This window comes from Hemicordylus capensis, chromosome 1, assembly GCF_027244095.1.
Source record: "Hemicordylus capensis ecotype Gifberg chromosome 1, rHemCap1.1.pri, whole genome shotgun sequence".
NCBI lineage: Eukaryota > Metazoa > Chordata > Lepidosauria > Squamata > Cordylidae > Hemicordylus > Hemicordylus capensis.
This window is the reverse complement of record NC_069657.1, coordinates 378,058,508-378,081,848: the sequence shown is the minus strand read 5'-3', so window position 1 is coordinate 378,081,848 and position 23,341 is coordinate 378,058,508. Positions and strand designations below refer to the sequence as shown.

At 45.8% G+C, this 23,341-nt stretch overlaps 1 protein-coding gene across 3 annotated transcripts in view; it reads right to left on the bottom strand.

The window, feature by feature from the left end:
• The window catches only part of NUP133 (nucleoporin 133), a 63,836-nt gene extending 44,166 nt beyond the window's left edge, over positions 1–19,670 (bottom strand). Inside the window, exons 1-8 of one of the 3 annotated variants that reach the window (XR_008316669.1) lie at positions 19,363–19,670; positions 17,212–17,330; positions 14,117–14,220; positions 13,437–13,544; positions 6,894–7,025; positions 6,457–6,627; positions 5,407–5,562; positions 5,261–5,331 (exon numbers count right to left, since the gene is read on the bottom strand). Coding sequence is in view for 2 of the 3 variants with exons in the window: in XM_053298448.1 (XP_053154423.1) it covers positions 5,261–5,331; positions 5,407–5,562; positions 6,457–6,627; positions 6,894–7,025; positions 13,437–13,544; positions 14,117–14,220; positions 17,212–17,330; positions 19,363–19,532 (1,031 nt within the window). In the remaining variant the exon portion in view is untranslated. Of the gene's footprint in view, positions 1–5,260; positions 5,332–5,406; positions 5,563–6,456; positions 6,628–6,893; positions 7,026–13,436; positions 13,545–14,116; positions 14,221–17,211; positions 17,331–18,958; positions 19,097–19,362 lie in introns of those variants that run through there. The other 2 variants (XM_053298448.1, XM_053298458.1) reach the window with 2 other exon arrangements.
• Between the last annotated feature and the right edge of the window lie 3,671 nt (positions 19,671–23,341).

Genomic DNA, 23,341 nt, shown 5'->3' with positions numbered 1-23,341 from the left:
AAACAGCGACCAGGAACACAGTCTTCAAAGATAGCAGTTTCAGACTACAAGTGGCTAAAGGCTCAAAGGGAGGCGACATCAGTCGTGCCAGAACTAACTTTAGGTCCCATGAAGGTAACACACGCGGGGTTGCCGGAAACAAATTAAGTAACCCTTTCAAAAACCGTTTAACTGTTGGGTCCTTAAATAAGCCTGAATAACTATGAAACGCAGCAATAGCTGCTAAATGAACCCTGACAGACAATTGCGCCTGCCCAGCCTCCCTCAGGGCCAGAAGGTACTCCAAAATAGTCCTGACCGGGACCTGGTCCAGAGAAAGCCCAGTCCGCGATGCATACAAATAAAATTTTTGCCACTTTGTGGCATAACACCGTCGAGTAGACTGCTTCCTCGCTGCTACCAGCACCCTCAGAACTGGGTCTGCTGTCTGCGGAGGAGTCAAATCTTCCACGCCGTCCGGTGCAGGGAGCTCAAATTGGGATGCACCCTGCACCCCTTGTCCATCGTCAGCAGCTTGGGGTTCAGCAGCAGGTGGAAAGTGTGGCAGGACATCTCCAAGAGGGTGGTGAACCAAGGCTGCCTTGGCCACCATGGGGCCACCAAGATCGCCCTCGCCCTGTCCCTCCTCAGCTTCTCCAGCACCCTTGGGATCAGGGGAAATGGCAGGAATGCATACACAAAGTCCCGGTCCCGGAGAAAGGCATCTCTCAGAGACTGCTGGCCCACACCTGCCCTGCTGCAGTAGCGATCGCACTTCCGGTTGGCTGCTGATGCGAATAGGTCCAGAGACGGCATTCCCCATCTCCGGAACACAACCGAGAGCACTCTCCAATCCAGGGACCATTCGTGAGGGCTCTCTGTCTGCCGACTGAGGGCATCTGCTAAAAAATTGGAGGCACCCTCTATATGCACGGCCGTGGGCCAGATCTTCCTGTGGGTGCACCAGGTCCAAATGTCTAGAGCTAAGTACATTAAACTCCGAGAAACCGTCCCGCCTTGCTGGTTCAGGTACGAGCGGGCGGTTGTATTGTCAGTCAGTACAAGCACCGGTTGTCCTTCTATCCACTGATCAAAGGCTCCCAATGCGAGGAAAATGGCCATTAACTCGAGATAGTTTATGTGCCGGCCCTTGAGCGGAGGAGCCCAAAGGCCGGCCACCGTAAGATCCCTGAAATGGGCCTCCCAACCCGAGGTGGACGCGTCTGTTGTGATAACCAACCTTGGGGAAGGTTGCTGAAACGGCACCCCCTCTGTCAGGCCAGCTGACCTCGTCCACCATAGTACCGATGCACGAATCTCCTGTGGGGGCCACAGACACTTGTACGGATGATGGTAGTGCGGGTTGAAATTGTCTAGAAACCAGGCCTGAAGGCGATGCATTCGGAAGCAGGCCAGCGGCAGCACAGCTGTAGTGGAAGCCATGTGGCCGAGAAGTCTCTGAACCAACCTGGCCATGTGGGATCTCAGATGAAAAAACTTCTGTGCTGAGTTCCCGAGGCTGACCACCCTGAGATAAGCCAGGTACGCTCTTTCCTTCTTTGAATCCAAGAGAGTGCCTAGAAATTCTATCCTTCACGACGGTTCGAGCTTTGACTTTGCAAAGTTCACCTCCAAACCCAGAGACTGCAGCAGATGAAGGGTGAAGTGCACATGACCCCTGAAACATTCGCGGGAGTGGTCCAGCAGCAGCCAATCGATGTACGGAAAGACCGTCACCCCCTGCAGTCTGAGGTGCGCCGCCACCACCGCCATACACTTTGTGAAGATGCGTGGGGTGGATGCCAACCCAAACTGGAGGACTCTGTATTGGTAAGTATGACCGTCCACATGAAACCGCAGGTACTGACAATGACAGTGCACAATGGACAGGTGGAAGTATGCGTCCTTGAGATCGATGGAAGCGAATCACACCTTCCTCGACAGAAGGCAGAGGACAGCTTGGATCGTGACCATCCGGAATCTCCGATATTGTATAAACGAATTGACCCCTCGTAGGTCCAGGATAGGCCTTAGACCTCCATCCCGTTTGGGGATGGTAAAGTACTTTGAGTAAAAGCCCCTTCCTTGGTCCCGATAGACCTCTTCGATGGCCCCCTTTGATAACAAGGTATTGATCTCTTCCAATAAATGAGGGGAAGGCCTGGTCATCTTTATCCCAGAAAAAGGTGGTACGGAAAGGAATTCTATACGGTAGCCATTTCGAATAATGGCCAAGACCCAAGTGTCTGAAGTAATGGCTGCCCATGCATTGTAGTGGCTCGACAGCCTGGTCACCCCCGAGTCACTGCCTCTTAGAGTATGAGGACTTGGGCTTAGGAAACCGTGACTTGTAGGTGTCTGCTCCCCCGCCTCTACGCTGCTGATACTTGCTCTGGTTTCGAAAGGAAGACTGGTAGCCCGACTGATAACTCGAGGGCTTGTATTGACCTTGGCGCTGCCAATAATGCTGCTTGGGTGGCATTGACGAAGAGGACGAGGCAGAATACGATACACCCATAGACCGCGCCGTAGGCCGGAGCTTTTGCACTCTTTCTAGGGTATCATCTGTTTATTGGCCAAAGAGGGCTTCCCCATCAAATGGCAGGTCCTCAATACAGGAGCGGGCCTCCCGAGAAAGCGACGTGCCATGAAGCCAAGCATGCCTCCTGAGGGCTACTGCCGTAGCCAAGACTCTAGCCCTACCATCCGCACAGTGGCGAACCGAGTGCAGTTGCTGCTTTGCCACCCAAGAGCCTTCTTGCAACAGGGCTGTGGCAGCCTCTCTCTGGTCCCTCTGGAGCTGGCCAAGGAAAGGGGCAAGCTTCTTTAAGATGAAGTGCTGATGCTGGCTTCTCCCAAGCGGCTTTGATAATTTGGGCAACAGTTGGGATCAATGGAAGAGCTACTACTCCTGCCGTCTGTGGTTGAATTAACTCAAAGACAGAGTCCTGAGCCTGCGGGCCAGGGTCCGTAAGGTCTAGACCCAAAGAGTTATCCATGCGGAGCAACTGTTCTGTATAGTTCTTCAGCTCAGCAGAGGTCCTGATAGACCTCCTCGATGGCTCCCTTTGATAACAAGGTATTGATCTCCTCCAATAAATGAGGGGAAGGCCTAGTCATCTTTATCCCAGAAAAAGGTGGAGGAAGAGCCTTCCGGCTGTTCGGGTTCCAGGAGTTCTGTGTCACTATTCCCTCCATCCCCATCCGGGGTACCTGGAGGTTCCACAGGTTGCAAGGTTACTGCCTCTGCTACCACCTCAAGCGGGGTGATGGGCGCAGCTGGTGGCAGTGGTGGAGGCACGGTCGCCACAACTGCTGGTACCAACAGGGGCCCCCCCAGGGGCCACGGGTGCAGGCGTGGGCTTCGCCGGGTGCCTCCTCTTCTTCCGGCGGCGATTGCTAGGGCTGTGCAAAGACCCAGATCTCGACCCTGAGCCCGAGCGCAATCTTCTCTTACTCCTCCACCCCCATAGACTGCATAGACACCCAGTGGTTCAGCGTAAGGATGGTAGTGAGGTGGCTGCACACAATAATCATCCGGTTCCACGTCTGCGTAATAACCCAGCCAGTGAGGGGGGCGCTCATGCCTGCCAAGCTGTAAGCCATAGTCCCAGTGAGGCAGCATTGCTCCATATGGCTGGTGGTAATGCCTGTCAGGCACCTTAGGGCAGGGAGGAGACTCATCAGAGGAGGGATCAGGAGACTCTGGTAGACACGGGTTAGCTTGCTCCTCCGACGAAGAGTCCGGGTCTAGTGGGGGCTCCAAGTCCGAGGAGACCACATAATCTGAGTCAATAGGCGACAAGCGTATCGGGTCGGGAGATGGGGACCGAGGAATGTGCTTCTCCTTCCGCTTGCACTTCCTGGGTTTGCGCTCCTCCCCCTGTTCATTAGTGCCTCTTTTGCCCTCAGAACCAACAGGCTGCTTTGACTTTTTCTTTTTCTTTTTTTGCAAACGCTCCCGAGAACTAGAAGCAGCCACATCCATCCCCAGCACTGGAGCGCTGATCCCACGCCCCTCCTTCGGAATCGCACCCGGTAGCTTCAGGGTCGAGGGCGGGGCCGACGGACCCGTCAGAGTCGTCACTGGTCCCGACATTGAGTCCGTTGGTGGCCCTTTACTCGGCAGCATCATACTCGAGCTCGCTGCTAAGGCTGCCCCCGCGCTCGGTACCGACAGCAGGGCCCTCTCTCTCTCTCCCTGAGGCGCGGCTTGTAAGCCCGAAGGCGGCGATGGCTGCAAGGGGGCAGGTACAGTTTCCAGCATGACAGCCGTTGGAGCCACCTGTTGTGCCGGTTCCATCACAGCAACAGGAGGGAGAGACAGCAAAGACCTTGTCCCCGCCGATGAGGGTTGCTGCCCAGTCTTTGGGCTACCCCCGGCAGCAGCCAAACTTGCCTGGAGAGCCCGCTCCCACATCAGGGCTCCTAATCAGAATGCCCTATTATGACGGGCTTGCTTTGTAAAGCCCCGACAGATCGGGCAAGTATCCACCCTGTGGGTTTCCCCCAAGCACAGAAGGCACTTTGAGTGGCCGTCTGAAGTGGGGATCGTTGCCGCACAGGCCTCACAAAGCTTGAAAGATGTTTTAATAGCTGTGGCCATAAGAAGCAGCGGCCACCAGGCCCTGCCACAAGGCAGGAGGGAAGGGCGGGGGGGGGTATCGCAAGAAATAAGAACACGAAACGAATGGTTAGAAGTATAAAGAGGGAGGAAAGAGTAGAATAAACAATGGGAAATCAAAACAGGAAAAGAATCTAAGTTTATATTCACTAGGTGAAGGCAGATGAAAGCTCGAAGAACTCGCTCTGGTGGCAGTCGACGAAAGACTGAGGTAGAAGGTGGATAGTCCTACAGAGGGAGTATGTCTTCCCACTCTTTTTTCCATATTTGGTGAGGCTATGGAAGGTTCCGGAATCTGGCTCTGTGCAGGCGCATTACCCAAGTGTGATGCACAGAGACCACGAAGAAGAACATCAATTCCCTCTGCATCGTTCAATTAAATAAGCAGTTTCAAACACACAGATTAGAATCAGGGGGTTTCTGCAAACGAACATTCACTTTCCCCAAGAGTAAATGTAGTTTAGAGCGTTAGGGTCATGTACTGGGTTCTTACCCTCTTCTATATATTTCCAGAAGGGCTCCCACCTGGAGATGCCATTCTTGTACCGGTAGCAATTATGTGACTTTAAATAGCTGAATCTTATTCAAGGGAACAAAGCCACAACGAATATACTTGCTTACAGTGGAGGGTTCCTCACTTGCTTAACAAGAACATACCGATTTTGCTGCAAATCCAAATACTGCACAATGACGTCTCCTTTGATCTCTTCATAGTTGCTTTCAGAGCCCTGCACACATAACAAGTGTTTAAAATGCTATAAATAAAGTAACTACTCAGATTTTTCAAGTTTTCTGCCTCTTACCCATATTGCATCCATGATGTTCTCTTTAAGCATTCTGTTCATATCCCAGCTGAAAACCTGACGTTCTGTGGTATCATCTATTTCCCATTTGAGAAGATTCGAGCTGGTCATTGCATAAAATAATGAACTGCTGCTGTCCCACAGAACACTCAAAAGCTGCATTACAGAAAATTATGGATACAGGCTCAGTATTTGGTACAATATTACTCTACTTAATGTTTCCATTAGAATAAGACAGAATTTATTAATACTGTGATCCCAAGACTGTCAAAGAGCTTCTCTACATTCTATCTTGAGATCAGTTGATCATTTCCGGCTCTTCCTTTTTCATAGGCTGTGCGCTGGAGTTAGAACAATAGTTGGGTATGGGGGGTGCATTATTTGTTTGACTCGGTAACAAAACAGGATAGGCACAGGTATTTCATATGGTATTGACAACAAAATTAGAGTCATTTAGTCCAGAAAATCTCCTATTAAAATACAATTATATATTACAGAAGGTAAACTGTGTACAAGGCTATAAGTTGTCCTGAAAGTTATTTTTCTGTAAGTGAAACCCAACTTGCTACAATAAATATAACCCAACTTTCACAGGTACTGCACATGAGCTCACAATGATACTCATGCAACAAATTTGAAGGCAGCACTCAAAACTAAAATAGCTTCACCTGCTAGAGAAGGAGCTGCATTTCCCCAGCAGCAATATATTACAGCTTGAATACTGGGAACACATACAATGTCACTAAATTAGAAATGCTTCCTTGAGAGAAAACATCTGGATCCCTGGCAACAAACAAGTGAGAACTTCACCTTTGTTGCATTAAAGCAATTGGCAAGCTCATGCGTTTCAGTTTTCTGGGGTTTATTTAGAGTTTCACGAATGTCACAATTAGATCAAACAACAGTCCCGTTAATATGACCACCAATATCATAACTACAGAAATGAGATACCTTTTGTAATTCTGCTAATTGTTACTACTAGCACTGTGAAAAAGCTGAAGATTTCAGACATAGCATTATCATTACGATTAATCTATTTTAACAACTTACAGCTGCATCATTACTGGGAGACAAAATCCCCAGCAAAGAGGAAACCCTTCGGCCTATTCCAGAAAACATGCCTTGTCCTTGTGATAGAGAATGTTGATGAATCTTGCCTGCACTGTCTGGTGTCAGTCGAACAAACTGGCTCCTTGAAGATGATAAAATAAAGCTGGCTCCCTGAAAGGAAGAAAAAAGAATGCCCAATTTAGAAGACAACTCCTTTTGTACAACTCCTTTTTAAAATTTGTTTTATTTTTAAGAACAATACAGATTTCTCAATTTACTGCAAAGTAACATTCTATTCTTCTATTTTAAATGTACATTGTGAAAATCTCTTCTCCACTTTTGGACAATGGTTTGTGATAAGATGTGATCCAGATTTCATAATAAAGTGCTCCTAAAATTTTATAAAATATATTTTTATATTGACGTTTCTTCTTTACCTTTACAGTTGTTAGAAAGCTGCAGAGAGCCCCACCAAACTCTGTGAATGTCTCAGTATAGGAACTTTCATGTGCAAGGCTGGGCCAATAGCGTATTGATCCTTCACAGGTTGCAACCATTACTGAAAAATACTTGCAAGCACATTAAATAGATTATGTGTTTGATATGTATTCTGACTTTAAGAACACGTGCTAGAAATTTAAAGCAGTTTCAAGCCTCTATCATGGCTTCCTGGAAAGAAGTTCTATGAACTATAGTTGTGAGAAGGGTCAAGGAATCCCTAAAAAACAAGATGTCAGCAACCTCATAAAAGCAGCAGAACATTGGACACACACAAACAGATCTTCAACACAAACTATCTTACAGTTAAAGTTGCTTATATCCATATTGATTTGGACTCCAGGGTTTTGGCAGTTCCCTCAGACATACCTTGGGTACCATCTGTCCCTATGGATTTTTTTCAGTTAGTGCAGCCTGATAATGTGGACAAGATCCTGGGCAGTGTGCAGACAACATTGTGCACTCTTGACCCTTGCCTTTCATGGCTAATAAAATCTGCCAGGGAGCATACAGGCAGATGGTTGGAGGCTATAGTCAGTGCTTCATTAAGGGAGGATAAGATACCACCATGCCTCAAGGAGGCAATGGTAAGACCATTATTTTTAAAGTCCTCCCTTGATCCCTCTAACCTGTAGACCCGTTGCTAACATTCTCTTTTGGGGCAAGGTGATGGGGGGTGTGTGTCCCAGCTGCAAAGGGTCTTGGAAGATATGGATTATCTAGACTCCTTTCAGTCTGGCTTCCATTCTGCATATGGGATTGAAACTGCCTTGATTGCTGTAGGATGACCTACACTGGAAGCTTGACAGGAAGAATATGTGAATGTTGGCTCTGCTGGACTTCTCAGTGGCGTTCGATACCATCAACCATGGTATTCCTTCTGGACTGCCTCTCGAGTATATGGACTAGAGGTATTGCTTTGGAGTGGCTTCAGTCCTTTCTTGGGGGGAGGGTCCAGAAGGTGGTGCTGGGGAACTGCTGCTCAGTTTCTTGGCATTGGCCTGTGGGGTCCCTGAGGGCTCAGTTTTGTCTCCCATGATGTTTAATACCTATATGGAACCACTGGGAGAGGTCATCTGGGGACTTGGACTGGGTTGTCAGCAATATACAGATGACACTCAGCTCTATCTCTCCTTATCACCTGTTCCAAGGAAGGCAGTGGATGTCGTGAGTCAGGGGCTGGAGGCAGTGATGGGTTGTAGGTGGGCTAATAAATTAAGATTGAATCCAGGAAAGACAGAGGTGGTGTTGGTCAGTAGGAGAGCCAATTGGAATGATGGGATTTGGCCAGTTCTGGATGGGGCTGCACACCCCTTGAAAGAACAGGTGCACAGCTTGGGTGTATTGCTGGACCCGGATCTGATTTTGGAAGCTCAGGTGGAGGCAGTGGCCAGAGGTGCCTTTGCACAGCTTCAGCTAGTGTGCCAGCTGCGGCACTTTCTTGAGAAGGCAGATCTGGCAACAGTTACCCATGCCTTAGTCACATCATGGCTGGATTACTGTAACATGCTCTACATGGAGCTGCCCTTGAAGATTATTCAGAAACTGCAGCTAGTGCAAAATGCAGCAGCAGGATTTCATCTGGAGCTGCCCATTGGAATCATATTACACCCATTTTGAAAGAGCTTCATTGGCTGCTAATTTGTTTCCAGGTCCAATTCAAGGTGCTGCTTTAACTTTTAAAGCCTGCAACCATTTGGGATATCTGAAGGACCACCTTCTCCAAACAGTTACTGCCCGCTTGACAAGGTCATCAGAGGGGGATCTGCTCCGCATGCTTATAGGTCACTATAAATATTTCAAATGAAGTATCACTTACAGCTATTAAGAAAGCACAACTCTATACAAATAACATGTAACTGAATTAAACTCTATGTAAACTATTGCCAGATTGGATTGGATTGGGATCCTATGTGGACTGACATCTGAGGAAGAGCTGAGTGGTTCCTAGTACAGTCAGGAGAATTATGTGAAAAGGAGCACACAGACACTAGCCAGATGTGCCAGTTTAGTTTTCATTCTATGTTTCCTACATTGGTCATTTTTAGTGTGTAACTTTCTAGCAGTGAACTGAGTTCACAGATGCTTTAGAAAAATCATGAGTGACTAACTTTAAATATCATACAGATATTTACAGTCATAAAAGTGTCTTTACATTGCCTATCACATCTAACAGCAGAAATTGGAGCCAGTTTCTGAAATGCACATATTTAAAATTACAGAAGCTGCTTAAATACAGAACCTTACAAGTAGATTCAGCTTTTACAACTTTTACAAATGAAAGCAAAAAACAGTTTGTTTAAATAATAAACATGCATATATTGAGTACAAATACCACCATATTTGGGCAAATAACACTTCGACATCTGAACAACAGCAACATCCAAAAGAGCATCTATTTATCAGGCTTTTAGTTCATAATGTTTTAAATTTTTATTGATAGTAATTTTAAATTGTTTTAAATGCTTTTAATCGTTTATGTTCTTAATTTGTAAACCACTCAGAGATTTGTATATGGGGTGGTACATAAGTACGAAAAATAAATGCAAATAAATAAACAAATAATTTTGAATTCCTCTCTCTTTCTCAAAAGGTTCCTTTCCTTCCTCACACACAATCCAGCACAATTAAGCATGCATAAGGCTACTACACTAAGCATATTTATTTGGAAATTGTCCCATTGAAACTAATGCTTCCAAGTCAAATGAGGCTGCCAGTCTCACATTATTTATTTATTGCATTTATATACCGCCTTTCATTAAAAAGATAACCCCAAGGTGGTTTACAAAAGTTAAAAACATGCAATAAAAAGACAATAAAAACATCATGTTAAAAGTATAAAAACATATAAAAACAGGCATAAAAACAATACAACAAATAAAAATACAGAGAAGCCGCAGTAGAAAACGATCATGTAAAAGCCTGGGTAAAAAGCCAAGTCTTTAAAAGCTTTCTAAAAGCCGTGATGGAGTCTGAGGAACGAATGGCCACTGGGAGAGCATTCCAGAGCCTGGGGGCAGCAACAGAGAAGGCCCTGTCCCGAGTGCACGACAGCCGGGCCTCCCTCATTGTCGGCACCCGGAGCAGGGCCCCCTCAGATGCCCTTGTCAAGCGGGCAGCAACCCTTGGGAGCAGGCGGTCCCTCAAATACCCCGGGCCCAAACCGTTTAGGGCTTTAAAGGTCAAAACCAGCACCTTGAATTGGACCCGGAAACGAACCGGCAGCCAGTGCAGCTCTTTCAAAATGGGGGTGATATGTTCCCAACGGGCAGCTCCGGATAAAACCCTCGCTGCCGCATTTTGCACTAGCTGCAGTTTCCGGATATTCTTCAAGGGCAGCCCCACGTACAGCACGTTACAGTAATCCAGCCGCGACGTGACTAAGGCGTGGGTAACCGTGGCCAGATCTGCCTTCTCAAGAAAGGGACACAGCTGGCGCACCAGCCAAAGCCGTGCAAAGGCACCCCTGGCCACCGCCTCCACCTGAGCTTCCAAAAGCAGAGCCGGGTCCAGTAGTACCCCCAAGCTGCGTACTTGCTCCTTCAAGGGGAGTGCAACCCCATCCAGAACCGGTAAAATCTCCTCATCCCGATTGGCTCTCCTACTGACCAACAGTACCTCCGTCTTATCCGGATTCAATTTCAGTTTGTTAGCCCACATCCAACCCATCACGGCCTCCAGCCCCTGATTAAGGACATCCAACGTCTCCCTAGGATCAGATGACAAGCAGAGATAGAGCTGAGTGTCATCCGCATATTGCTGACAACTCAGTCCAAATCCCTGGATGACCTCTCCCAGCGGCTTCATGTAGATGTTAAACAGCATGGGGGACAAGACCGATCCCTGCGGGACCCCACAGGCCAACGGCCACGGGGCCGAGCAGTAGTCCCCCAGCACCACCTTCTGGACCCTCCCCTCAAGAAAGGACCGGAACCACTGCAACGCAGTGCCTCCGATTCCCATACTCTAGAGGCGGCCCAGAAGGATACCATGGTCTATGGTATCGAACGCCGCCGAAAGGTCCAGCAGAACCAACAGGGACGCACTCCCCCTGTCTAGTTCCCGGCATAGGTCATCCACTAGAGCGACCAAGGCAGTCTCAGTCCCATACCCGGGGCGGAAGCCAGATTGAAAAGGGTCCAGATAATCCGTATCATCCAAGACCCTCTGCAGCTGGGACGCCACCACACGCTCCATCACCTTGCCCAAAAAGGGAAGGTTAGACACAGGTCTATAGTTGTCCAGGTTGGAGGGATCAAGGGAGGGCTTTTTTAATAAAGGTCTTACCACCGCCTCCTTAAGGCACGATGGCATCCTGCCCTCCCTTAATGAAGCATTAACGATCACCTCCAGCCATCTACCTGTCCCCTCCCTGGCAGCTTTTATTAGCCATGAAGGGCAAGGGTCAAGAGCACACAAAGTCGCCTGCACACTGCCCAGGATCTTGTCCACATCCTCAGGCCGCACCAACCGAAAAGAATCCAACACAACGGGACCAGATGGTACCAAAGGCACGTCTGCCGGAACTGCCAAAACTCTGGAGTCCAGGTCAGCACGGATGCAAGTGACTTTATCTGCAAAGCGACAGGCAAACCGATCACAAAGAGCTGTAGATGGCTCCTCCCCCATTGTCTGGGGGGGATGTGTGGAGCAAGGTTTTCACCACACGAAACAGCTCTGTTTGTCTGCACTGAGCAGACGCAATGGAGGCGGAGAAAAAGCATTTCTTCGCCGCTCCCACCACCATGGAGTAGTCCCTAAAATGGGCTCTAGCCCGTGTTCGGTCGGATTCGTGACGACTCTTCCTCCAGCGTTGCTCCAGCCGTCGCCCGAGTTGCTTCATCGCCCTAAGCTCCGAGGAAAACCAAGGAGCCGAACGGGCTCCACCAAGCCGGAGCGGGCGTTTAGGAGCAACCGTGTCAACAGCCCGGGCCATCTCTCCATTCCAGAGATCAACCAAGGCCTCGACATGGAATCATTTGTGTCCACACAAGTTTACAAAATAATTACTACACACTATTACCACCATGGCTTTCAACAAATCTAGCAGACAGATTATTTAGAACATTTCAACCCTTTATCAATACTAGCAATGTTATTAGGGCAAATACCAAAGCTAGAGAGCTAGTATTTTCTAGTTGCCAAATTAGCTCATATTACTACAGTTGAAAGTGAGGAATTAGACTCCAAACCTATTAAATACAAACAGCAGAAAAGAATGTGAAAAAGTCTTAAAATTTTCCTGAATGAACTGGATGTTCATTCATTTCTGCATTTTTAAATACTTGTATTCAAAACAAACAGTTTGAAATAATGCTAGTCTTTGATTAGAAGCATCTGGGGTTCTTCATAGTGGGATTTTTGGACTTGGCATTGTTATGCACAACCTTATGAATTCCCCACCATGCAAGGTGAATAATAATGTGCCCCTCACATATGCGGGTCAACGGGGAGCCCCACCACTCCAAATATTTTTCCAGACCAAACAGTCAGAGCTTGTGGGGTGGGGAGAGAGACTAAGAGGCATGGAGCAGGGAAGGAGAGGCAGCTGATTCCCCTGCACAAACTGGAGCTCAAGTGGCGGGAAGGGAGAGCCTGGAAATATATTTGGTTCAAGTTTGGGAGCCTCATTTAGTGCAGTCCTTGGTGCAGACTCTGTGTATTTGAGTTTGGGCCATGTGGAAGCGAACCAAGTTTGAGGGGGTGGGGTGGGGAGAGAAGCACAAGCTTGCTAGGAGCTGCTGGCAGGGTGGGCGGGGGGAGCAACAGCTGATTCTCCATACAACTTAGAGCTCAAGGGGCAGGCAGAGAGAAGTGGGCTCTTGCCAGGACAAGATCAGTCTTGCCCTGGTAAGAGTCCATGTGGCAGCAGCAACAAATGGGACAGAGACTCTGGGAGGGAGACAGGCGATTCCCCGCACAAGAGCCCGAGCAGCAGGCAGGGAGAGGTGGAAGTGGAGTGGGTGGGAGGGAAGAGAAGCAACAGTCAGTCAGCCCAGCAAGGAGTCTGAGGCTATGGGGAAAGGCAACGGGATACAAGCGGCAGCCGCAGAGGAAGTGGCACTTTCTGGGAGGGCAGCTAGCCACAAGTGAGAGGCTCTTAAGGATCTATGTGTGGGGGTCTTGGAGAGTGTGCGCATGTGTGTAGCCGCGCAACTTAGAGGGAATGGTGACTTCAACTCCCATAATCCCCAACCCCAGTGGCCTTTGGTTGGGGATTATGGGAGTTGAAGTCCAATAACATCTGGGGATCCACATTGAGAATCCCTGATCTAGACCATTAATGCAGCAGTGCACCATTGGCAGAAGCTCCTTCTATAATGGAAGCAAGAGTCCAACTTGCACCAAGATTCCCCCATTTCTGTGTTAAAAATAGTATCAGCCATGACAATCACTTGAATACATTAGTCTAATTTCTAAAAGATCTCATGATAAAACGTGCTGTTACAAGTGATGTCTAAAAAACAATTTAAGTTCCTCACCTGAAGAGAAGGTGCTTCACCAGGGATGTTAAGACAAGATATTGCTACTAAGCTTGAACTCGGCAGATAGACACTTGGTGGCAACTGCAGTTCCTTGCACACTGACAGCTACAACATACACATAAATATGTTACTATTTTGTTTAGTGATGCAACTTACAAACATATGTTTATAGTACTTAAATTACCAAAAGGGATAATTTTGAGAGAGAGAGTCTTCAAATCCTAACTTTTGGAATATGATCTGCCTAATTATTTCTTTTACACAATAAAGAGAGTTTTTTCTCCAATGCCAACTCTCAGCTCCTAATTTTCCCTAGTATGCAGAAATGTACATTTATCTCACTTTCCAGAGCAGCTTCAATAGGACACAGTACTCATTATCATCAGAATCTAGACCAACAGAGACTCCAATCAGGAGTGGCTTTGAACTAAACTAGTTAAAGAATCAGTAAGAATTCACAAAATATCAGGCATAAAGGGAGAAAGCTAGTTTTCATTTTAATGATTAAATATCCAACAAACAAAGCACTGTAAATAGTGGAAAACCAATGTGTCAAGCACAATGCAGTAGTACTAATAGCAGCACTCTGAGGTTGTTCATTTGTCTGTTGCACATTTAATTTGAAGACGTATCATCAAGACCTGTATTTATATATTTGTAACCTGCTGCTCATTTACCTTAGTAACTGGTGATTGCCCAATCTTCCAAATAATCAGTCTGTCATTGCAGACTAGCCAAGCCCATCCACTTTCATCTAGTTGCACACTCAAATGTTCTTCAGCTACAAGAAAGAACAAATATAATTAATCTGAGACACGGTAGGATTAAGATATTCAACTATATAACTGGAGCTCTATACATTCTATTCGATGACAGCCAATTCCCAAGTGTTCAAGGCACTGACTATAAAAACAAAAGACACAATAAAATATAACACACAGTAATAAAAACAACATGTAAAGCAGCAGATAAGCAATAAATAGAGCAAATAAAATAAAAACAAACCACAGATGAAAGTTTGGGCATCATCATGAAAAGTATTTCCAGTAGTCACCCACCTAATCTCAAAAGAGGAGGATAATCTGGAAAAAATCTTAATTTGCAGGCAGGTTCAAGCAAGAAAAACAGGTTCTTCAGATACCTAGAACATTTTGAGCTTTAGTAAAAACTGGCACTTTGAATAGAGCCTGGAAATGAACAATTGTCTTTACTTGAATAATATAGTTACAGCAGTCAGTCCTAATTACTGACCTGGCCACCACAATATGTACTTGCTAAAGCTAACAAATACTTTTCATAGGCAACCCCACATACAATACATTACAGCAGTCTAGACTGGAAGTCATTACAGCGTGTTGAGAACTATGGCTAAAGCCTCTCTGTTCAGAACAGGGAAGAGCTGGTGCACTAACCAAAGCTAATGAAAGATAGGAAGCCACCTGCACATCCAGTATGAATGATAACTCAAAGAGCATCTCCAAGCTGCAAACCAGCTCCTTTAAGGAGAAGTGCAAAATAGTTTGAATTCTACTTCTTTGATTTGATGTCATTAAACAACACCAACTTTGTCTTGTCTAGATTACATATTCTCTTATACAGATACAAACTGAGCATCTTTTTATCCCAAATTACAGCATTCTGCTGTCTGAAACATGATCTATATCAACATCTAGCAGTATTCTTTATCATAACAATCAACATATTGAAACTTTGACATTATCCAACTATATAGCAGGTGCTCCTGTCGAAGCTCTAGTTGCTCTCTGGATTGGAGAGATAACTCAGACAGTTGACACAATCTCTCCAAAGAACCCTCTCCTGCAAAGTAGAGCCCATGCAGCGCCTTGGTATACACCTGAGCTAAGGGCGATGAAGCAAGCTGGGGGATGGCTGAAACACAAGTGGAGGGAAACTCAGAGTGAGTCTGAGGTGTGGTTGAATTCGGCCAACCACGTGAAAGCTTGCCCCTTGCCCCCGTGGCTTATTAAATCTAGTAGGGAGTGAATTTTTAGACGGGTCTAGCAGGTTCTAAATGCCTCACTGAGAGAGGGAATGGTCCCAGCTTTATTGAAGAAAGCTAGTATTTGACCACACCTAAAGAAACCTAGTCTGGATGCAGAGGATATAAACAACTATAGGCCTATGGCCAATATTCCCTGGGAAAGGTGCTTGAGTGTGTAGTGGCTGACTCTTAGCTCCACTCTTGGAGGAAATGTGAGATCCATTTCAATCAGGCTTCAGGCCTGGCTTAGGAACAGAAACTGCCTTGGTCACCCTGTGGAATGATCTGTGTGGAGAGAGAGAGAGAGAGAGAGAGAGAAGTGGAACCCTGTTAATTCTCTTGGATCTCTCAGTGACTCTTGATACCATTGACCATGGTATCCTTTTGGATAGGCTGGCAGAGTTGGGTGTGGGAGGCACTGCTTGGGTGTGTTTCCGCTCCTACCTTGAGACCTGTTTCCAAAAGCTGGTGCTTGGGGTTTACTGCTCGATCCATTGGCAGTTGTGCTTTGGGTTTCTGCAGTGTTCAATTATTTCCCCTATGCTGTTTAACATCTACATAAAACCACTAGGAGAGGTCCAGTGTTCCCTATAACAGGGATTCCTGTTAGAAAAACAGGAATAGAAAATCAAAATAAAAATTAGAAATCAAATAAATAATTCCCAGAAGTTGTTGACTACAACTCCCAGAATCCCCAGCTGCAATGGCTTTTGCTTGGGGATTATGGGAATTGTAGTCAACAACATCTGGGAATCCCTCTTAGAGGGAACACTGGAGAGATCATCTAAACATTTGGCCTGAAGTGTCATCAGCATGCAGATGACACTGAGTTGCATCTCTCTTTTTCATCAGGTGAGATGGTGACTGTCCTGAATCGGTGCCTGGATACAGCAATGGACTGGATTAGTGAACAAATTGAAACTCTATTCAGACAAGACAGAAGTCATTGGTTGGTGGTTCCATTGCCTGGGTGAATGATGTTCAGCCAATTCTAGATGGAGTTGCACTCCCCCTGAAGGACCAGGTTCCTCGGCTGGGGGTGTTAATCAATCCAGAACTATTACTAGAGGCTCAGAGTGCCTTTTATTAGTTTCGGCAGATATGCCATCTGCAAACTTACCTAGACAGAGATTGCTTGGCCATAGCTACTCATGCTCTGGTAACCTCTTGCTTAGATTACTGCAATGCATTGTACATGGGGCTGCCTTGAAAATGGTCCAGAACTTCAGTTGGCACAAAATACGGCTGCAAGATTGTTACCTGAGACTAGGCACTTTGATCATATTATGCTAGTGCTTTTTCAGCTGCCCTGGCTCCCAGTCAGTTTCCGGGCCCAATTCAAAGTGGCCTGAGACAGTGTTACTTGAGAGAGTGTCTTGCCCCATATGTCTCAAATAAGGCTATAAGATCTTCTTCGAAGGCCCTGATCAAAGCATCCCTGTCAAATGAGATGAGGTAGGTGGCTACTAGGGAGATGGCCTTTTCGGTGGTCATACCGTGGATCAGCCAGTGAGGTTTGCCTGGCACCATCACTTTGTTCTTTTAGACAACAGATGAAGACCTTTCTGTTCACTCAGACTTTTTAAAACTGATTTTAAAAAAGTTTTAAAATTGTTTTGTATTGTTTTGGGGTTGTTTGGTGTGTTGTGATTTGATGTGTTTTGTGTGTTTTTATTGGATGTTTTGATGTGTTGTGAGAACAATCTGTTATGGTGGCTAACAAAGGTTATTATTATTATTTTATTTATTTTTTCTAATTGCAGCACTTACCATGAGCCATTCTCAAGGCCTCCATTACCTTTACTGGCAAAGGTGAACCAAAATTTCTCACATCATAGTTGATGGTTTCACTTCCTGATGGATGATGCGCAACTCTTGTGGGTGTACCTCTAAACAAAGATAGCTGTAATTAACATCTGCAATATTTCTGTTTCAATTAATTGATGCCATTTATTCCCTCAGTAGCTGCTTCATCATAGAACTTATGCTCACTTAATTTATCATAGTTTGAACAAATGTGCAAGAAATCTCCATTCTAAACCACTGGGTTTTTACCAATTTAGAGAAAGAGTTTGCATATTTTACATCATCTGAGTGTGCATTCTAGTTCTGGATACAGTGTAATATCTTTATGAAATAACAGTTGCAAATGCAAAAATTGCAAAAGTAAGCCTGTGTATCAGGGGCGTAACTATAATAGGGCAAGGGGAGACAGTTGTCTGGGGACCCACTGCCTTGGGGGGTCCCCCAGCCACGCACCCGCCCGGGTTTCCTTCAGTTGTATTCATCCTCCAAAATTGATGTGAGTGTTAAGACCTGGAGCTACCAGAACAGCAGGTCTTTCTCTAGTACCATTAAATGACTTGCCATCGTCCACAATCAGCTATTTGTTACCACTATTCAGTCTCATTTAATATTTCTTTATTTCATGAGCTGAGCTTTTTCTTTACTTCATGAACTGAGCTGAGCTGAGTGAGGGGGGTGCATTTTAAAATCTTGTCTCTGGGCCCACTCCAACCTTGCTACGCCCCTGATTCCAAAGTTACATGACCTCAGGTTTTAATCAGACTCCAGCAATGACACAGACTAAGCAAACTCACAGCTATCTGACAATGCTTAATATAAGCGGATATCATTACTTACAGACGTGGGTCTGTGACATGAATACGTCTGAAAATGTCTGTGGCCTTAGCACTGACAAGAGGCACATACACTGGTTCACAGTACAGTACACTGGATACTATATAGGACAATCAACTTAGCTAGCAGAATTTGCTCTCTCCCTAAGCCAGGCAGATTAAAAAGAAACAGAGAGAAGGAACAGAGGCTAGCAATGCAAATTGGAGACCACACTCTGCTCTAGACATAGTAGTTTTAAAAGTTCCACTATTTGTTTAGTTTCCTTATTTTTGGATTACATGGAAATAAACTTCCTTCAGCTGTTAAATTAGGCTGCACTGAAAAGGTCCTTCAAATCCTTATTAATGTGATTATTACTGTAGCACAAAAATCAGAGGACAAATAGACACTAAATATATAAAATCTAACAAGGAATCAGAAGCAAGATCAAATCTAGAGAAGTGTAAGACTGCTAGATAACAGAAATGATATTGCTTCTGTCAGTAATCACTGATCTCACAAGCAGTCCTTGGTGAGATATGATGTTGACTCTGAAAGTTTTCACAGGAGCAATTTCTCTCAACATTCTGTTATTAGAACAGCAAAGGTTCCAGTCCTTGGAAAATGGAAGCAACACCCCACTAAAAATGTGATTCCTGATTAATTCAGGGCTAGAGCACACTTAGTTGCAGCAAGGTTGGCTGCAATAAATACGCAAGCAATTTGCCTACTCACGTGTGTAGATAACACATGTGTACTGCATGGCAAAGACTATAGCAACTACTTCTGCAATGAGGAAAAAAATAACAAAATGCAGTTTTTCTAGCCATGGAAGTAGCACTAATTCCCCATATCTAGATACAATGATATATGCACAAGCTCATACAAGGAGTACTACCTCTTGGGGGTCGGCTGGAGAATAGACAGCCCATTCCTATTCCCAGATATTGCTGCCTTGGAATCATTCTCCTTGGACGGATAGCGAGGTGTAAAGTGGAAGACGATTGTCAAAATCTGATTATTATTACTGCATCACCCGTGTGTATAATGATGTACCGAGAGGCACATCATCTAAAGATGGACACAACAAAGGAAAAGTGGAGGCAGAAATAAATTGGGCAAGAACATGCGGTTATTTCAGTTACATGTAGTTAGGCTTAGCATGGAGCTGGACCAAAAAGCTCAACGAAAATGTAGGTTTTGTAGAGAGCATGTGGCTCCCTCAGCTTGAGAAGGGGGGGGGGAAGAGGAGCTACTCCTGCCGCCGGGACCAGGCAAAGCGCCTCCGAAGCCAGCACTCACCGCGCAGAAAGCGGGCCGACATTTCTCCTGGTCGCCGGGGAAAAGAGCGCTGGTGAACTGACTGAGGATGCTGCCAAGGCTTGGCTCTTCCTGCTCCCCGGTCGGAGGCTCCTGCGACCCGACCCACCACCAGCGGGGGAGTGAGACGAGCCAGGAGTTGAAAGGAACATCGCTCAGGCAGAGGATGGCACCAGCAGTCCCGCGCCACCCAAAGCCTTTCCCACAATGCCGAGAGAAAGAGAGAGCTCGCGCGCGGTAGCAGGGAACCCCTCTCGCGTGTAATTTGTCGCTCGCGCGTTGGTTGTGCGTCATCACCGCTCTCAAGGCTAGGATTGGCTGAAGCGCCTTAGCAGTTTTGTCCTAGGAGGTAGTAAAAGCGGGAAGTGCCGTTGCCGACGTAAGGAAGGAAAGGGTTGGAGCAGTTTGCGTTTCGGGGCGGGGCGAAACAGCAGCAGGACAGGCTGCAAGTGGGGAGGCAATAAGTAGCCCGACTGCCTGGGACAGGACGCCCCGGATTAGAATTTGTTACCGGGGGACGTAGTTACAAATGACTTTGGGAGAGAAGAAAATTTACACCTACATTTACACCAACATGAATTACATTGACCTGCCTCACTTTGATTGTGAAGTCGCTAGCCAAACCGGTTTATTAATTAACTTTTTTTTTGTTTACACAGTCAGACAGGTGTTATTGACTGGTTTGTTTTATCCAGACATCGAGTCCTTCCCAAGGACCTGGGATGGCTGAATTTTATCATCAATACTGTTATTGTTATTGATATCATTGCAAAATATAGGCTGTTCCCAGTAAAGTTGCTTTTTGTAATTGGCTGATGGTGATTTCTGTGGCCCCTATGGTGCTGAGGTGCTCTTCAAGGTGTTTTGGAATTGCACCTAGAAGAGCACCTCAACATTATTATTTTTATTATTATTATTATTTTTATTAATAATAATAATAATAATAATTTGATTTCTATACCATCCTTCCAAAAATGACTCAGGGCAGCTTATACAGAGAAATAACAAATAAATAAGATGGATCCCTGTCCCCAAAGGGCTCACAATCTAAAAAGAAACACAAGATAGATACCAGCAACAGTCACTAGAGGTAATGTGCTGGGGCTGGATAGGCCAGTTACTCTCCCCCTGCTAAATAAAGAGAATCACCACGTTAAAAGGTGCTTTACAGTTTGCATTACAGTTACTTTCACCACTAGTGTCAGTGCTTGAGCCAAAGGCGCCTACAAGCAGGAAGTGGGATCTGTGGATAAGAGAGTATTTATACACTTTTCATAACAGACCGCTGCCTTGTTTATTCTTTCTTCAGCAGTGGTGGATAGCTTCTGCCTTTTAGGATCGACCATCAACAGTAAAGGATCCAGCAGTGAAGAAATATGCTGCAGACTAGCACTTAGTAGGGTTGCAATGAAGTCTTTGGAAAGGATATTTAGATGCCGTGACATGTCTATACCTACAAAGATTAGAATCGTTCAGACAACAGTTTTCACCGTGACACTCTATGGATGGAAATCCAGATTTTGAAGAAGCAAGATAGAAAAAGCATTGATGCTTTTGAACTTTGGTGCTGGAGAAGACTTTTGAAGATACCATGGACAGCCAGAAAAACAAAGAAATGGATCATAGAACAAATTGATCCAGAATTTTCATTCGAGGCACAAATGACCAGGCTCAAACTATCATACTTTGGACACATAATGCAAAAGACCCAGCTCCCTTGAGAAGTCCATAATGCTGGGAAATGTTAAAGGAAAGGGAAGAAGAGGATGACCAGGAGGTGGGTGGACTCGATTACGACAACAATGAATGCACCATTGAGAGACCTTAAAGATCAAGTTGAAGACAGATCATCCTGGAGAGAATCTATCTATGTGGTCACTAAGAGTTGACACCAACTTGATGGTCAATCAGCAGTGAGTAGAGAATAATTGGAGGGCAACAGGTTGTTACAAAAACAACCACCACCAGAATAAAGAAATCAGTATTAGCCATCCACTTGACTGACACATTCTCATGTTAACATTTACAATATCAGTGGCTATTCATTTGGATTATCATTTATTCTAAATAAGCTCTCAGGTAGGATTACTAAATTTTTCTGCTATAGGTATCTTTATAGAATTTGTGAACATATATTCAAATATACTGTAATGTGAAGTTATTCCTGAATCCCTATGTGAATTGTATATATTGAGGACAGAACTACATGGGAAAGAGGATGCTGCTGCTGAAAATGGCATCTTTATGTAGAATTTTCTTCCACAACACGCACAGCTGCTTACCTTATGTAACATAACATTGTGAGTTTCCTTGTCCACACCAGTAGATGTGAAGCAAGGATAGGGAACATAGGAAGCTGCCATATACTGAGTCAGACCATAGGTCCATCTCACTCAGTATTATCTACACAGACTGGCAGTGGCTTCTCCAAGGTTGCAGGCAGGAATCTCTCTCAGCCCTATCTTGGAGATGCAAGGGAGGGAACTTGGAACCTAGATGCTCTTTCCAGAGTGGCTCCATCCCTAAGGGGAATATCTTACAGTGCTCACACTTCTAGTCTCCCTTTCATATGCAACCAGGGCAGACCCTGCTTAGCTACAGGGACAAGTCATGCTTGCTACAAGACCAGCTCTCTTCCTTAGAGAAATCTCATTCAGTTTTATTCAGATAGGTTTAACAATTCAAGGCTCTACTACTGGATGAAACCACAACTCTTCTTTGTCACCAAATCATGACAAGTTATCTCTGGGAAAATTAATACCTAAGGCAGGCTTGCACACAGTTTACTGAATGGATTCCTAAGCTAGGAATACTTGAAACCATTTGTTGTGCTTATGTCTCATTGAATTGGGACTTACATGTAACTCCATGTTGCAATGCAACCATGTTGGGTCATTTCAACAACTTCCACTTTATCCAGTGAACTGGATAATGTATGAAGATTCTCTCAATGCAAGAAACTGTTTTCAATTCATACTGTAGACCAGGAATCCTCAACCTGTGGTCCTTCAGATGCTGCTGAACTACAACTCCCATTATCCTCAGCCACAATCTGTTGTGGCTGGGGATGATGGGAGTTGTAGTTCAACATCCTCCAGCAGCGGTCATCTGGAGCAGGGATTCTCAACGTTGGGTCCCCAGATGTTATTGGACTTCAACTCACATAACCCCCAGCCCTTGGGTTGGGGATTATAGGAATTGAAGTCCAAAAACATCTGGGGACCCAATGTTGAGAATCCCTGATCTGGAGTACCACAGGTTGTGCAACTCTGCTGTAGACCATTGGTAAAGGGCAGATAACTAGTGTTGACACAATCCAGAAGTGGAAGGTTTTAATACCAATATTTAGACTTATGGGCACTAGACAAACCAAATATACCCGTGCACAAACGGATGCTATATGCAGTAGTTTGATCATGATGTGCTTTCTTATATGCATTTAAACGAAATAGTAATGTGCCCCCTATATACACTGGTCCCCCACTTTCCCCTCACATTCAGCATCAGCTCACATTTGTGGAAGGCTACTGCAGATCAGCCCCCATTCCCCTTCCATCCAGGAGGCCCTGTGGGTTTGTGCATGTGAAACAACTGTCCCACATACCTAAAGCCCCTGCTATACAGAAGGAATGTGTATGTAACTGGATGGGGGAAGTTCGAAGGTGGGAGGGGGGTTGAATTTAAGGGTGAGGGAGGGTGCACTTATCCCTCCCTCCGCTTTCTCCCCGCCAGTGCTCTGTTTGCAAAGGGTCCGTTGGGGTGACAGCGTACCTACCTGCTGCTCTGTTGCCTCGTCGGACCCTATGTCAGCGGAAGTACCCGATATGCTCGCAAGCGCGCACGTTGGGCGAGCATGACGTGCGCATGCTGTTGCGTCAGGTACTTCTGCTGATGTAGGGTCCAACGAGGAAACGGGGCAGCAAGGAGGTGCCCTGCCACCCTGATGGATCCTTTGCAAACA